The sequence below is a fragment of the Mirounga leonina genome, unplaced genomic scaffold, assembly GCF_011800145.1.
Source record: "Mirounga leonina isolate KUSES-001 unplaced genomic scaffold, KU_Mleo_1.0 Mir_94, whole genome shotgun sequence".
NCBI classification, from domain to species: Eukaryota; Metazoa; Chordata; class Mammalia; order Carnivora; family Phocidae; genus Mirounga; species Mirounga leonina.
The window spans coordinates 56,348,920-56,363,744 of NW_023270855.1; the positions used below are offsets into that span (position 1 = coordinate 56,348,920).

Consider the following 14,825-nt stretch of genomic DNA (forward strand, 5'->3'; position numbering starts at 1 on the left):
CGGATCCGCCGCTTCCTGCAGCCTCCCCTCCCCCGGCCCAGGGCGTGACAGCCGAGCCGCTGGGGTAAGGGGATCCGGGAATCCGAGCCGCCCGGGAAGGCGACACCGCGGGCTGCGGAGGGGGGTCTGGCCCCAGGTGTCCCGGCCCTGCCAGGGCCAGCCAGCTGCGCGCTCCTGGGGGACGCCGGGCAGTCCCCCAGGGGCCTGAGCTGCAGACTGGGGAAAAACAGGGATCACCAATGAGGACATAAACAGCTGAGCGTGAGGAGCGCTCACTGTCTGCTAGGCGCGCTCATTTAATCCTTGCAACAACCCTAGAAGGGGGCAGGACAGCCATACCCTGTCCCTGCTTCGACACATCCTTCCAGTGCTCAGTCCTTCCCGGGGAGGTAAAAGCCCAAGTCCACCCTGAGGCCCACCAGGCCCTGCACAACATGCCCCGTCCCCCCCACCACCACCCTACCCTCCTCCCCATCTCCCCCTCGCTCCTGCTACTCCAGCCATACCGGCCTCTTTGCCTTTTCTCTAATGCCAGGCTGGGTCCTGCCCCAGGGCCTTTGCACATGCTGTTCTTTCTGCCTGAAAGCCATCTCCCAAGTCAACCACCTGGTTTCCTCCCTCACCTCCCTCAGCTACTTGCTCAAATGTTGCCTCCTCCTTCCACCTCTCAATCTCTTTTCCCGGATTTTTCTCCCTGGTATCAAGCACTACCTGATAGATCAGCTGTTTACTTACTCATCTTGTATCCTGACTGTCCCCACCACTAGAATGTTAGCTGCAGGAGGGCAGGGGTTCTGGTCTCTTTTTCCCCCTGCCGTATCCCGGTGCCCCGTGCCTGGCAGACAGCAGGCACTCAGGCAATCTTTGGCGAGGAAATGAATGAACCCCCAGGTTACAGATGAAGAAGGGAAGGAGGCTGTGGGCACCAGGAAGCATCTGTAAGAATCCCCTGGGACCACAGCACGGAGGCATCCAACAACAAGAATTTCGGCTCTTATAATAAACAGCAATGGAATGCCATATAGTGGTGCAAAAGAGGGGCCTCCCGCCTTGGGAGAATCTCAGAAACCAAGCGTTAATGGAAAAAGGCAAGTTGCAGAAAGCTTTGGACACTGTTAAGAAAATGTGTCAAGTTTAAAAGCCCGCAAAACACGACACACATTATGACATGGATGAGCCTTGAACACACGACGCCCAGGGAGGGAACCAGACACGGAAGGCCACACGGGGTGTGAGTCCACGTGGGTGACACGCCCAGAACAGGCTCATCCACGGACGGGAAGTGGGTTTGTTTCTGTCAGGGGCTGAAGGAGGTGGGAGGGGCAGTGACTGCTAAGGGGTACAAGGCTTCTCTTTGGGGTGACGGAAGTGTTCTGGAATTAGATTGTGCTGATGGTTGCACAAGTTCGTAAATATACTAGAAACCAGAGAACTGTACATTTTAAAAACCTTTAAGAACTGGGGCGCCTGGGTGGCTCAGTCGTTAAGCGTCTGCCTTCGGCTCAGGTCATGATCCCAGGGTCCTGGGATCGAGCCCCACATCGGGCTCCCTGCTCCGCGGGAAGCCTGCTTCTCCCTCTCCCACTCCCCCTGCTTGTGTTCCCTCTCTCGCTGTGTCTCTTTCTGTCAAATAAATAAAAATCTTTAAAAAAAAAAACCTTTAAGAACTGAACAAGAAAACCAAACCCTGTCAAAACGGTACTCTTCTAGGAAGACATACTTACGTGCTACAGTAGATAAAGACTTGCCTGATAAACTCCAAATTTGGGATGGGGGTACCTGTGCCGGGGGGGGGGGACAAGGGACCTGGGGTGGGGAGGTGACAGTATCTGGTTGTGTTTGTCTCCCGGGGCAGCCATAACAAAGGCCCACAACCTGGGGGGCTTAAAACAACAGGGATTTACTCTCTCTGTTGGGGGGGGGCCCGAAGTGTGACATCAGCTTGTCAGCAAGACCACGCTCCCTCTGAGACCTCGGCAGAGCCCCTCCCTGCCTGTCCTAGCTTCTGGTGGTGGCTGGCACTCCTCGGCGCTTTCTGGCAGCTTGCATTGTTCCCATTTCTGCCTCTGTGGTCACATGGCTGTCTCCTGTGTCTGTGTCCGAATCTTTATCTTCTTATAAGGACACCAGTCATATTGGATCAGGGGCCCACCCTACTCTGCGATGACCTCATCCTAACTAATTATATCTGCAATGACCCTATTTCCAAATAAGGTCACATGCTGAGGACTGGGGTTTAGGGCTTCAGCGTATCTTTTGAGGGGACATGATTCAACCTGATACAGGCATTTGTCTAATTGTTCTCCCCCAATTTTAAGATGTCTTAAATATTGCATTACACAAAAAGTCTCAGAGAGGATTCCTCAGTCAGGCAAGCGCAGAATCCCCCTAGGAGCAGCAATTCCATTCCTGGGAGGTAGTTTGCAGAAGTGAAAGCAGGTGTTCAAACACCTGTCACACACTATACACAGCAGGACTCAAAGGAGCCGGAAGGTGTAAACGACCAAAATGTCCATCAACGGGTGAAGGGATAAACAAAATGTGGTCCGTCCACATATTGGAATATTATTCGGTCACGAAAAAGAGGAAGGGACCCACACGCACGGCCCTGGGAATGGACCCCGAGCCCACGACGCTCAGGGAGGGAACCAGACACGGAAGGCCACGCGGGGTGTGAGTCCACGGGGGTGACACGTCCGGAACAGGCTCATCTGCAGACAGGAAGGGGGCTCATGGAGGCCGGGGGCTTGGGGAGGGCAGGCCTGGGACGCCCAGCAGGGGCATCTTGGGGGCCCTGGGCACATCTTCTAGCCCACCTCCCACCCCACCCCCCCAAAAAAACATTCACAGGCTTGGAAATTCAAATTCCACTTTTTTTACTTAAAAAGTCCAGATTGAGCAAAGGTAGAGGATGCCTCTGCAAGGGTCCCTCATCTGGATGAGGGAGGGGAGGGTCAGTACCAGCCCCCCCAATTCTGGGGTGCAGGAATCTGAGGGCCACAGAGGGCCCCGCCCCAAGTATGAGAGCATGTCCCTGCAGCGTGCCTGCCTGGGGCGGGGGGGGGCACCTGTGGTGAGCACCTGCTGGGGGTCCCAGCGGGTCGGGGGTGGGGTTTTCTACCTTGTCCCTGGGCCGGTCCTCGAGATCCGGTGTAGCAGGTATAACCGTCCCCACCCTGGGCGTGCCAGTGGCTGTGGGTCCCCTTGTGTCCTGGGTTCCGCAGCCCCTGTGCGGCTCCCACGTCCCTGTAGTGTGATGTGCAAGGGGAGCAGGCCTTGCTGGGCCTTGGGGCTCCGGGTTCTAGGCGTGTCATGTACAGCAGGTGATTTTTCTGGGTTCAGGGTGCTGGGGGAATTGAAAGCTAGAGGGATGCTGTAGCAATTTAATTTTAGGGGGGCTGGAGCCCCCAAGGTGCAGGATTGGGCATGGCCCCAAAAGGTGGACCCCCAATCCTCCTCCATGGGGTGGAGAAGGGGCCATGACCAAAGCTTGGTCTTCTCTGGATCCGTGGGGCGGCGGACACCCTCATAGGTGCTCACTGTGACAGGAGAGAAGGGGGGGACTCGTGATGGGGAACCCCCATCTTTTATCAGCCCTGACCCCCAGGATGGGGATCACCATAGGCCACCAACCCTCAGTTCTTCCAAACAGATGCCATGGTGGGGGCCAGGAGTCCATCCCACCTAGCCAGGACAGCTGGAAGCCACCCAGAAAAACCCACGAGCAGCTGGGGGGACGTTCTCGCCCCCCCAGTGGATCCCACCGGCCAAGAGGGATTGGCATTTCCCGCCCAGCAGCATTCATAAAGTCCCCGATCTGATCGGCGCCCCCCAGCGGTCTGGCCACTGGTCGCCTGTATCAAATAAGCCCCACCTGGTAGATCCCGTGTGGGCGGTGGCCTCGGAATAAGATCCCGCAGCCGGATCCCACCCGGCAGCGCCCAGACTCCGGGACCCCCGTCGGAGGCCGAAATCCAGTCATTTCCGCGGGGCCCAAGGCAGGTCTAGCCTCAGGCAGCCCCTCCAACCCCCAGGCAGGGAGGCCCCATCGGGCCGAGCAGAGCCCGGGGGCGACCCGCCCCGTCACACACCTGGCGACCTGGGCCAGGATCTCCTTGATGCGGACGATGAGCTTCTCGTGCTGGGCGGGGTCGCGCTCGATGGCGCCGTGCAGCCGAGCCATGTAGAAGTCCAGAGTGCCGAGAGTGGGCGTCTCGCCCGTGCCTGGAGAGGACAGGGACCGGTCACCGGAGCCCAGCGGGGGAGTCGATGCGGCCGGGGCCCCACAGGAGCAGAGGTCAGAGGGCGGGGGGGGTCTCCAAGGGCAGGGTCCCGGGGAGGGGGCCAGAGGCGCGGCGCGTCGGGGGGGTCGGGTGGGGGATCGGGACGTCTAGACCCGGAAAAGGCAAGGTCAGCTGTGGGCGGGGGGCATTAGACGGAAAGTGGTGAGGGCGAGGCCGTGGGCGGAGGGGGGCTTACAAACTGGGGAGGAGGAAGTAGCCAAGGTCAGCTGAGGCCAGAGCGCGAAAGGCCGGAGGGGAGGGGGGGTCGCGGGCAGGGGTCAGCGAGGGCGGGCGCGTGCTCTGCTCACGAGAGGGAGGAGTCATTCGGTGCAGGAGTCGCACGGCCGGGGGCGGGGCTGGCGGGGTTTCTGGGCTAGGGGCTCAAGGCGGTAGGGGTCCAGGCTCGACGCGGCTGGGGGCGGGGCCAGGAGGTGGAGCCGGCGGGGCGGAGCCCGCCAGGGACGGGGCGGGGCGGGGGCGGGGCCCGACGGGGCGGGGCCTCCGCACCCGGCACCGGCAGCGAGGCGAAGCTGGCGGTGAGCGCCTGGCGCACGGCCTGGAGCTGCTGCTGCAGCGCCAGCGTCCGCCGCTCCTCCAGCGCCAGCTCCTGCTCCAGGCGCTCCCGCGCGCTGCTCATGCTCTGCGTGTGCCTCTGCAGCACGGCGTTCTGCTCCTCGAAGGCCACGTTCATCTTGCGCAGGCGCCGCAGCTCTGCCTCCCGCGCTGCAGCGGGGGGGAGCCGATCAGAGCCTGGAGCTTCCTCCCTGCCCGCTGCTGGGCCTCTGCCTTAGCTGTGTCCCCCCCCCCCCGACCCCGACCCCCAGGCCGGCTGTCACTGCTCTGCCTCCAGCCCCACACCTCGGTTCGGCTCCGGAGGGTCCGGGGAGGTGGGCGCCTGTGCTTTTTTGAGTGGGTGGTCCGTTCCCCCACCGGCCACCTCCCCCGGCCTTGGCACCCTTTTGGCCCACACACTCTCCCAACACCCACTTCCCCAAGAACCCCTGGTCAGTGCTCACCTTTGTTTTGGTCCAAGAACTCTTCAGTGAAGATGGGGACGTCAAAGGTGGAGAAGCCATCACAGTCCCCACCCTGGGACGACAGGACAAGATGACGAATTTTGGGAGGGGGGGGCAGCCAAAACCCCTCTGGGACGTCCCTCAAGCTTGGGAGGGATTCCTCTGGCCACCTGGGTCGAAGTCCTTTTCCCAACATTCCCACGATGTGGCTGCCCCACTCTGCTTGCACACTTGGAGGAGGGGCACTCCCTTCCTCCCATGAGAGTTGGTCTGGCTCAGCCAGGGCTTAAAGACCTCCAGACCTTTCTCGCCCAGCCATGGTCCTTGGAGCAGGAGTACTTACCTTGTGTCCATTCAAGAGGGTATTCATGAGCCCAGAGCCCGAGTCTTCTGGTGGGGAAGGAGGGCAGGATCAATCAGCCTGGCAGGTCTCCTCTGAGCCCACATATTGCTTTGCGAGTGCCGCCCTCCCCCCACCCCGCCCCGCCTAGCATACCCTTCCCCCCCTAGTTAGCCCTGCTCGTCCTGGGGCAGGCTCCTGCCTAGGCCCCCCAGTGTCCGTGTGCCCCCATGTCAGCGCTGCTCAGCCCTGCCCACTCACAGCTGTCCGCTTAGGTGTCTCTCATCTTCATGGGACCCGGAGTCCCATGGAGGACGGTGGGTGGTCTGCCCAGGGTCACCTGTCTCAGAGCCCGCACCCAGCTGCCTGGGGGCTGGGTCCCTTCCCACCTTTCTTGATCTTCTTTTCCTGGATCTTCTCCGAGCACATCTTGTAGGCTTCTGACTGCTGGTACGCGCGCAGCTCCTTCATGTATTGCTGCTTCTCCCGCTCGGCCTCATCCAGGTACCGCTGGTGGGGGCAGCGGAAGGCTTGGCCCAGCCCAGGGGCAGGGGCGGCAGGCCTCCACGGCCAACACCCCATCTCCATCACTCAGCTCACTATGCCCCCACCTTCCCGTAGCTCCCTATTGTCCTCGGAGACAAAACCCGCCTCCTCGGCCTCCTGCTCAGGGCACTCCCCACCCCCCCCACCCCCCGCCCAAACTCCGCCGCTATAAACCTCTCCCTGTTGTCTCCAGGCTGGGCTGCCCTCCTGCACCCATTTCGCTTGTTGAAATACCACTTAGAGGGCGCAAACTAGTGGTGTGTTTCGTTTCCTTGATATTTTTGCAATTTTAATTACCAGGATTTGAAAATCGGAAGGTATCACATAAAAATCCAGCCCCCACCCCTACATCTTTACACCTATCCATGTTGGTTATTAAGTGTTACGTCGATTCTTGCCTATTGCTACCCTCCCCTCGCTTCAGCCTGCTGGGGAGAGCTCATGGGTGATCAGTTCTCCAGGCGGAAGCAAGGACCCTCCACATTCTGTCCTTTGGGGCATGTGGCTGCAGGGCAGTGTCCGAGTGGGTCGGGGCAAGGTCAGTGGTCCTGGGCCAGCCCCCTCCGTCCACACCTGCTTCTCCGCCGGCTGCAGCTTGCTCCACTCGGCACCCAGCATCTTGGTGATCTCGGGAAAGGGCAGATCTGGGTGGCGTGTGCGAATCTGCTCACGCCGCTCGTTCAGGAAGCGCACGTAGCCCGTGACCGGTGCCTTGGGCCCATTTGGCAGGATCTTCTTCCGCTTCTTGCCCTTGGGCCAGCCACGCTTCTTCACGGGCTGTGAAACCGTACGCGCCGTTGGGAGGGGCCTGGGGGGCTGGGGCAGGCTAGAGGGATGGGCGGGGCCGACCCAGGAGACAGGGACTGGAAGGCCTGTAGGTACGGCCTGGTCAAGGGGCAGGATTGGGAGAGGGCGGGGTTCGGAGGTCCCGGGCACTTGGCATCTGGGATGGGGCTCGCTTGTGGGCGTGGTCTCTGGGATGGGCGTAGCTTCTATGCTGGACGAAAGGCCCACTGGACGACGGGAAGGTACCTCCCACAGGGCAGTGGGCGGAGCTGGTATTGGGCGATGGGCGGGGCCTGGTTTAGTGGCTGTGGATCTCTTGGGGGCGTGGCATGTGGCACGGGGCGGGGCCTCAGCTTCGGAAGAAAATCTGGACTGTGGGCGGAGCCACAGCGAATTCAAATCTAGCCCGGGGTGGAGCTTCCAGGCTATGGGCGAGCCCCATAACCTCCCCCACCACAGCGCAGGGACTCGGGACTCACCTCCTCCTCGTGGGAACCCTTCTCGCCGGCCCGGGGGCCCTCGCCGCGCTCTTGCTTGACAGCCACCACGAAGCCCCCATGCTGTCCCGGAGCCTTGCCGCCCGCCGGCCTGGAGCCATGGGACGCCAGGGTCACCCCCATCCTCACCTTCATCCCCGACCGCGGAGCTGGCACGGAGGGGGCCTGAGTCCTGGGAGCAGGGGTCTGCGGGGGTCATTATCCACGGGACGGGGAAGGAGCACTCGGGGGGCCGGTAGGGACCCCTGGGAGGCACTGAGCCGGGGAGTTGGGGGGAAAGAGGCCGGTGGGGACGCAAGGGGGAGGTCCTGCCCCAGCTGTGTGGGGGGAGTCAAGACCCTGCGGGGCGAGGGGCGAGGGGCCAGGAGCTCCGCAGGGCGGGCGGGAGCTGGGCTGCAGCCCCAAGTGGGCTGGGGGAGGGGATGTCTCACTCACGCGGCGACCGCGCCGGGCTGCTTGGAGCCGTGGGACATGGCCGCTCCCGGCCCCACCTGGAAGGCAGACGCGTGGCCGAGTGAGGGGCGCCCGAGCCGCCGATGGGGTGGCCCGGCGGGGGAGCCCCGGAATGCCGGGCCCGGGGTGTTTGGAGGGGCCGGATCCAGGGGCGGGGAGGCCCTCGAGGGCGGGCGCCCCAGGGATCCTTTGTTGGGCGATCGCCCCCCGGAAGGGCCGGGCCCACCCTCCTCCGGTCCGGGAGGGGCCCCTCCCCGGCCCCAGGACCCCCGCGCCCCCACCCCCTCGCAGGGCCCGGAGTTCCGCGGCTGTTTTCACCTCCAAAGAAACTTTCCCGGACCTCTCCGCTGCTGCGACGCTCCAACCAACCGCCCCGAGCCCGCCCCTGCCGCTCGCCCCGCCCCCGGCATGCTAATACGGCCTCCGCGAGCTGTCGGATTGGGTGCAGTGTTTCCCTGGGGCGTGACCATGCAGATGAAGGTTGGCGCGCCGGTCGGCGATTGGCTGGGACAACCGGGGCCGCGTGGGAGGTGGATAGGGAAGGCTGCGGGCGGGTGCGTCAAGTTCGGCTGCGCTCGGCTGCTCTCGGGACCAATCAGGGCGCTTTGAGGCCTTGCCGGGCGGAGCCCCTTAAAGGGCCAGTAGGCGCGGCTCGGACTCCTCCTCTCCGGGTGAAGGCGAGACCGCCCGCCCCTGCGGGATCCCGGGACCTGCAGGGCCAGATCGGGCGCCTCCCTAGTTGCCATGGAGACGGCGGCCGGTTGCTAGGAAAGGGGGTTAAGGTCCTTCCCCGCAGTGTCTTCCTCTCCCGCCCCAGGACAGGGTGGGACCTGTCTTAGCCTCTTGCAAACCAGGCGGGGAAGTTAGCCATCCATTCACTGAACTTAGGGCCCCCGGCCTCCCGCTGTGCCTAGTCCTGCAGCGAGCCGGCAGGGGCTGCTCTCCCCCTGGGGGCTCAGCTTTCCCTCCTGTGCAATGGGGACCTTGCACGATGTTTAGGACCAGGAGGCTGGGATGCTGCGAAGCTGAGGTCCAGAACTGGGCTGAAAGCATTTGGAAAGAGGAACTGAGACAGGAAGGCTGCAAAGACCTCGTGAAGGTGGAGGGGCAGGAGGCTCTGCTCTGGGATTTGCCCCCCCACCCCCACGCGGCAGCGTGGTCTTATGGCCTGAGCTGGGACTCCCCCTACTCCCAGGGTGACAGTTGTGGTCACTGAATGCTCACGATCTCTTATTAGACCCCAAACAACTGGCCCACATCGCCACACTGCCATCTCCCTTCCCTGCTTCCTTGATGTTCCTCAAATACAAATACGTCCATTTCACTTACCCCTTCCCACGGCCTTTGCACCTGGTGTGCCCTTTCCTCCTGATTATCTGCTGGCTCACTGCTTGATCTCCTTCAGGTCTTTGCTCAAATGTCACCTTCTCAATGAGGTTTCCCCCATACACCGTCTTATTTTTTCTCCATATGTTAGTTTCCCCTGTTAAAGAACAAAAAAAAAAATTTTTTTTTTTTTGTTTTAAGTTTTCTTTATTTAAGTAATCTCTACTCCCAGTGTGGGGCTTGAACTCACCACCCTGAGATCAAGAATCGCATGCTCTATGACTGAGCCAGCCAGGCGCCCCTAAAGACCAAAATTTTAATGGAGTGAATTTGAAGACCTAATGGGCTTTGTTAAGGGATTCATGGATGGGGCAGCATCCCATCTAGCAAGTAGAGGTAAGCTCCAAAGGATCCTACAAAATGGAAGCTTATATAGGAAGCAAGAAGGGGCAAGGACATTCTTACCAAGAGAAGAGAAAGGATTGTGCCTCCTTGCAAGGTCACTTTCCCTTAGCAGGGGGAAGAGCAGGAGGTCGTCTTATGCACATTCTCTCATGTTCCTTTGGGGCAGAGAGGGAAAGTTCCTGACTGACCCATTAATACCTTTCTGGGGGAGGGGTGCCTGGGTGGCTCAGTCATTAAGCGTCTGCCTTCGGCTCAGGTCATGATCCCAGGGTCCTGGGATCGAGCCCCGCCTCGGGCTCCCTGCTCTGCGGGAAGCTTGCTTCTCTCTCTCTCCCTCTACTACTCCCCCCTGCTTGTATTCTCTCACTCTCTCTGTCGAATAAAATAAAGTCTTAAAAAAAAAAAAGATTCTGGGGGAGGTTGAAGCTGCCGTTAGGTTGGTATTAAGCTCCACTTTGGTGACGTGGCCTAAGTGGCTCTTTTATTGGCCTGTGGTTTTTAATACTTTTTTTTTTTAGATTTTATTTATTTATTTGACAGAGAGACACACAGCAAGAGAGGGAACACAAGCAGGGGGAGTGGGAGAGGGAGAAGCAGGCTTTCCACCGGGCAGGAAGCCTGATGCGGGGCTCGATCCAAAAACCCTGGGATCATGACCTGAGCCAAAAGCAGACGCTTGACGACTGAGCCACCCCGGCACCCCATCGCGTTAAAGCACCTAGAACAGTGCCTCTAGGAGCTGCTCAATCCCTATCTGTTGAATATACAAATGAGTGCATACAGTAAATATCTCAGAGGCAAGTGCTTTGGAAAACAGCCAAGCAGTTCCTCAAAACATTAAACATGAAATTACCATGTGATCCAGAAATCCCACTCCTAGAGATAGGCCCAAGAGAATCAAGAACACATGTCCACGCAGGAATTTGCACATGAACGTTTACAGCAGCACGATTCACAATGGCCGATAAGTAGAAACAACCCAAATGCCCATCTGTTGGTTAACAGATAGACAAAATGTGGTCCATTCATCTAATAGAATATTAGCGGCCATAAAAAGGAATAAATTAGGGGCACCTGGCTGGCTCAGTCGGAATAGCCTGTGACTCTTGATCTCTGGGTCGTGATTTCGAGCCCCACGTTAGGTATAGAGATTAAGATAAACTTAAAAAAAGAAAAAGGAATAAATTGCTGATTCATGCTACAACAGGGGTGAACCTTGAAAACATGATGCTCAGTGAAAGATGCCAGTCACAAAAGACTACAAGTGTGTGGCTCCATTCATATGAAATGTCCAGAACAGGCAAATCCATAGAGACAGTAAGTTAGTGGTTGCCTGGGGCTGGGGAATTAGTGGGGATGGGGAATGGGGAGACACTGCTCAGGGGCACAGAGTTTCTTTTTGAGTGATCAAAATGTCCTAAAATTAGACTGCAGTGATGGTTGCATAACTGTAAATATACTGAAAACCTCAGGGGAGCCTGGGCGGCTCAGTCGGTTAAGCGTCTGCCTTCTGCTCAGGTCATGATCCGGTGGGATGGAGTCCTGCGTCAGGCTCCTTGCTCAGCGGGGAGTCTGTTTCTCCCTCTCCCTCTGCCCTCCCCCCAGCTTGTTTTCTTTCTCTCTCTCAAATAAATAAATAAAATCTTTAAAAAAACCCCTCAGAATTGCACACTTTAGATGGGTGCATTGTATGTGAATTAAATTTCAATAAACCTGTTCCCCTAAGAGGCAGCCCAGGGCTGAGTAAGATGAGCATGCCTTGGAATCATGACAGACCCGGATTCCAGACCCTGCTCTGTTGCTTCATGGGACACACCACCCTTGCCTCTGATCTGTTAAAAATAATATAGGTAAGAAGTCTAAGCGAGAAGTTGGGGGAAGCCCCGCCCTCCAAGCCCCGCCTCTTTGGCTTGATTGACAAGGTGTTGCGCTAGAAACTGTCCTCCTAAGGAACCACACAAGGAATTCAGAGTCTTCCTGTGCATCAAAAAGAGAGGAACTGTTTTGAGATTGACTTTTTAAAAAATACTTTACTTATTTCCTTTAGAGAGAGAGCGAGAGCCCGAGCAGGGAGGAGCAGAGGGAGAGGGAGACAATCTCTAACAGACTCCGCACAGGGCGGGGAGCCGGAAGCGGGGCTCGATCCCAGGACCCCAAGATTATGACCTGAGCCAAAACCAAGAGTCCCATACTTAACCGACTGAGCTACCCAGGCGCCCCTGGGGTTGATTTTGAAAGCAGTTTGCAGCTCTTTGGCATCAAGAAAAATATCTTGCGGCATGGATATTCTCTAGAAAGAATAAAAGTGTCTTCCGTCCAATTCATGCAGTCCATAAACACCCACAGCCCCAAACAAGCAACATATAGAAGCAGCATTTATACTATCTGACTTTACATCCTTCGTGCATTTATTTAACAGCAGATCCTTTCTGCCCCGAAGCTATAAATCATTTTTTTCTCTCTCTCTTTTTTTTTTTCCAAGTAGGCTCCACACCCACTGTGGGGCTTGAACTCATGACCCCAAGATCAAGAGTCACCAGCTGCACTGACTGAACCAGCCAGGCGTCCCTTGTTTTTTCTTAGCAACATAAAGTTCTCTCAATACCTAGCCCTCAGTAAGGGCGCCTGGGTGGCTCGGTTATGTGTCCAACTCGTGGTTTCAGCTTCGGTCATGATCTCAGGGTCATGAGATTGAGCCCCGCAAAGGGCTCCGCACTCAGCATAGAGTCTGCTTGGATTTCTCCCTTTCCCTCTCCCTCTGCCCCCTCTCCCCAATCACGTGATCTCTCTCTCTCTCTCAAATAAATCAATAAAATCTTTAAAAAAAAAAATACCTAGCCCTCAATAAAACCAGGAACCACAGCTGTCTAAAGTCGTAAATTTCGTTTTAGTTTCTTTGCATTCATTTCTGTGCCTCACTTGGAAATTTGTCCAGTAGGAAGCCTGGTACGGAGTCCCAATTTGCAGTCCCAGAAGTACAAGATCCATTAAGGATGGCTTAAACTTCTGTTTCTGAAATGAACGTTATTTTGCAAATATTGTGCAAATTCATTTCATTTGTATAAAATCAGTGTAGGTAAGGCCACGGTACGCGCACCATATTCCCCATCACCAGCTTGGTAACACTTCTTACTAAGGCTTTTTCTACGTGCACACACATGCACGCACACGCGCGCACGGACGCGCATGCACACGCACGCACTATATCAGTCCCCTAGGGCTGCTCAAACAAAGCACCGCAAGCCCGGGCCTTAAACAGCGGAAGCGTATGGCGCCGCAGTTCTGGGGCTTAGAAGTCCAACAACAAGGACTCGATCAGAGCTGGTTCCTTCTGCGGTCCTGAGGGAGAGTCAGCCCCAGGCTCTCCCAGCTCCTGGGGGTCGCCGGCCATGCTGGGTGTTCCTTGACTTGCCCAAGCGTCACCCCGATATTTCTGCCTTCATCATCCCTCGGTTTCTCCGTGTGTGTGTGTCCAGCTTTCGCTTTTTATTGGGTCCACAGGGGACTGCTCCAGCGTGACATCATCTTAACTCCCCACCTCTGCAATGACCCTATTTCCAAATAAGGTTGCATTCGAAGGTCCTGGGTGTTAGGGCTGTCACCTACTTGGTGGGAGGGGAGGTTGCAGGGAAGGGGACACAACGTGAAGCACAACACACACACAAACGCAGTGGTCACAGCTGCCCGAAAGAAGGGGTGCGGGGGCGGGGGCCTCAGGCCTCTGAGGAGGAGGCAGCCCCGGCTGCTGTGGGACCTGCAGAAGGTCAGGGAGGTGGCCCCAAGCCCTAGATGTGTGACTTGAGCAATTTACCGAAACTGTCTGTGCCTCAGTCTGCCGCTCCACAAAGTGGGACGATGACTATGTCTGCCTTCAGGAGGTTGTCGCGAGGGTTTAATGAGCTTAATTCATGGTCTCCCTTAGAACTGGGGTCAATGCCACCGGAAGCGGTAGCTGGTTTGGTCCGGGAAGCTGCAGACCCTGTTACAGAGAATTTTCTAGTACAGTGGCTGCCACCCAGGGTAGTTCAGGGGACACTGGACCATGCCCAGAAACATGTTTGGTTGTGACGACTTGCTGGGGGGGGGTGCCCCTGGCTTCTACTGGGTGGAGGCCAGGGGTGCTGCGATGCACAGGACAGCCCCCGACCACAGCGAATGATCTGGTGCCTGTGCAGTCCCAATCCTCACCTGCCTCATTTCCCTTAGGCCACCCTGTGACCCTATTCAGCAGTGCCACTGTCACACCCATTTCACAGAAAGGGAAACTGAGGCTTGGGGGCTGGCCTGAGACTGCCTGGTTTGATCTTGGCTGTGGGCCCCCCACAGCCACCCTGGGATCTAAGGAAGTTCCTGGTTGTTTCCCAGTTTCTAGGAATCCTCCCTCCCCTTCCATCCACCCCGCCTCTCCTCCCCCTCCACCACTCCTAGTCATCCAGAGCCCCTGGAGAGGAGATCAAAGCGAACCCTCCCTTCCTACCTGCAGCTGGACTGGGGCCACCAGGACACCCGATCTCCAGCAGGGGGTGGGGGGCAGCTGGGACGCTCTGGGGACATCAGAGGCTCGGATCTCACTGGACCCCAAGCCTGTCTCTATCCTATCCCGAGGGCAGGGCATTCATCCCTCCTTTCTCACATCCTTCAGGCAAGACCGTCTCTGATCTTCCCCGCAAATCTCACACGGGCTCTTATGGGGGCATGTGTGCTCTGCACTAGGTTCCCAACCCCTGTAGCCAAGGCCTGCTTTGGAATAGACGCCCCCCATGGCCACCCCCATCCGACTTTTTATCTGACTCTCCCAGCTCCTCTCAAAACCCTCCCATGGCTCCCCAGTGATCTGGAGGTAACGTCCAGACTCTGCCTGCCATTCAATCAGCCCTCCCATGTCTAACCCCTCCAGCACCAGCACCAACCACAGAGGGGCCGGCTCTGCCCCTGCTTCAGACGAGGGGCTTCAGAATTTTGGGGCTCCTGCACTGTTCAGCATGAGGCCAGATCCGCTGAATGAGTGAGTCCAGGAAGGAAGGAGGGAAGGACACAGCTCAGAGGCAGCTCCCTGCCAGGGTCCGCCTTGTTCTTGCCTTCCCCCCACCCCCACCCCCGCGTCCAGGCCAGGAAATATTCACTGGCTCCCACCGGCAGGAAAACCCAGAGATATGTTGGTGTTTCTGCTAAA

The 14,825-nt window shown here is 58.0% G+C and overlaps 1 protein-coding gene across 2 annotated transcripts; it reads right to left on the bottom strand.

Annotated features, from left to right (window-relative positions):
• Positions 1-2,859: 2,859 nt before the first annotated feature.
• HMG20B (high mobility group 20B) lies at positions 2,860-8,313 on the bottom strand. 2 transcript variants are annotated; one of them, XM_034997497.1, is made up of 10 exons: positions 8,240-8,313; positions 7,904-7,959; positions 7,451-7,559; positions 6,759-6,962; positions 6,029-6,149; positions 5,643-5,686; positions 5,300-5,372; positions 4,791-5,006; positions 4,092-4,224; positions 2,860-3,539 (listed from the first exon to the last, which is right to left on the bottom strand). In XM_034997497.1, the coding sequence occupies exons 2-10, from the start codon at positions 7,939-7,941 to the stop codon at positions 3,527-3,529; spliced, it is 951 nt and encodes a 316-aa protein (XP_034853388.1). In that variant the 5' UTR covers positions 7,942-7,959; positions 8,240-8,313; the 3' UTR covers positions 2,860-3,526. The 2 variants fall into 2 exon arrangements, with proteins under 2 accessions (XP_034853388.1, XP_034853387.1); XM_034997496.1 differs by having other exon boundaries at positions 5,643-5,689.
• Positions 8,314-14,825: the final 6,512 nt, after the last annotated feature.

Coding starts and splice junctions, on each gene's coding strand:
- HMG20B (XM_034997496.1), bottom strand. CDS start 7,941: ATGTCCCACGGCTCCAAGCAGCCCGGCGCGGTCGCCGC. Junction 6,963..7,450: donor AGGGTTCCCACGAGGAGGAG/GTGAGTCCCGAG, acceptor ACGGTTTCACAG/CCCGTGAAGAAGCGTGGCTG. Junction 5,007..5,299: donor GTTCTTGGACCAAAACAAAG/GTGAGCACTGAC, acceptor CCCCCGCTGCAG/CGCGGGAGGCAGAGCTGCGG.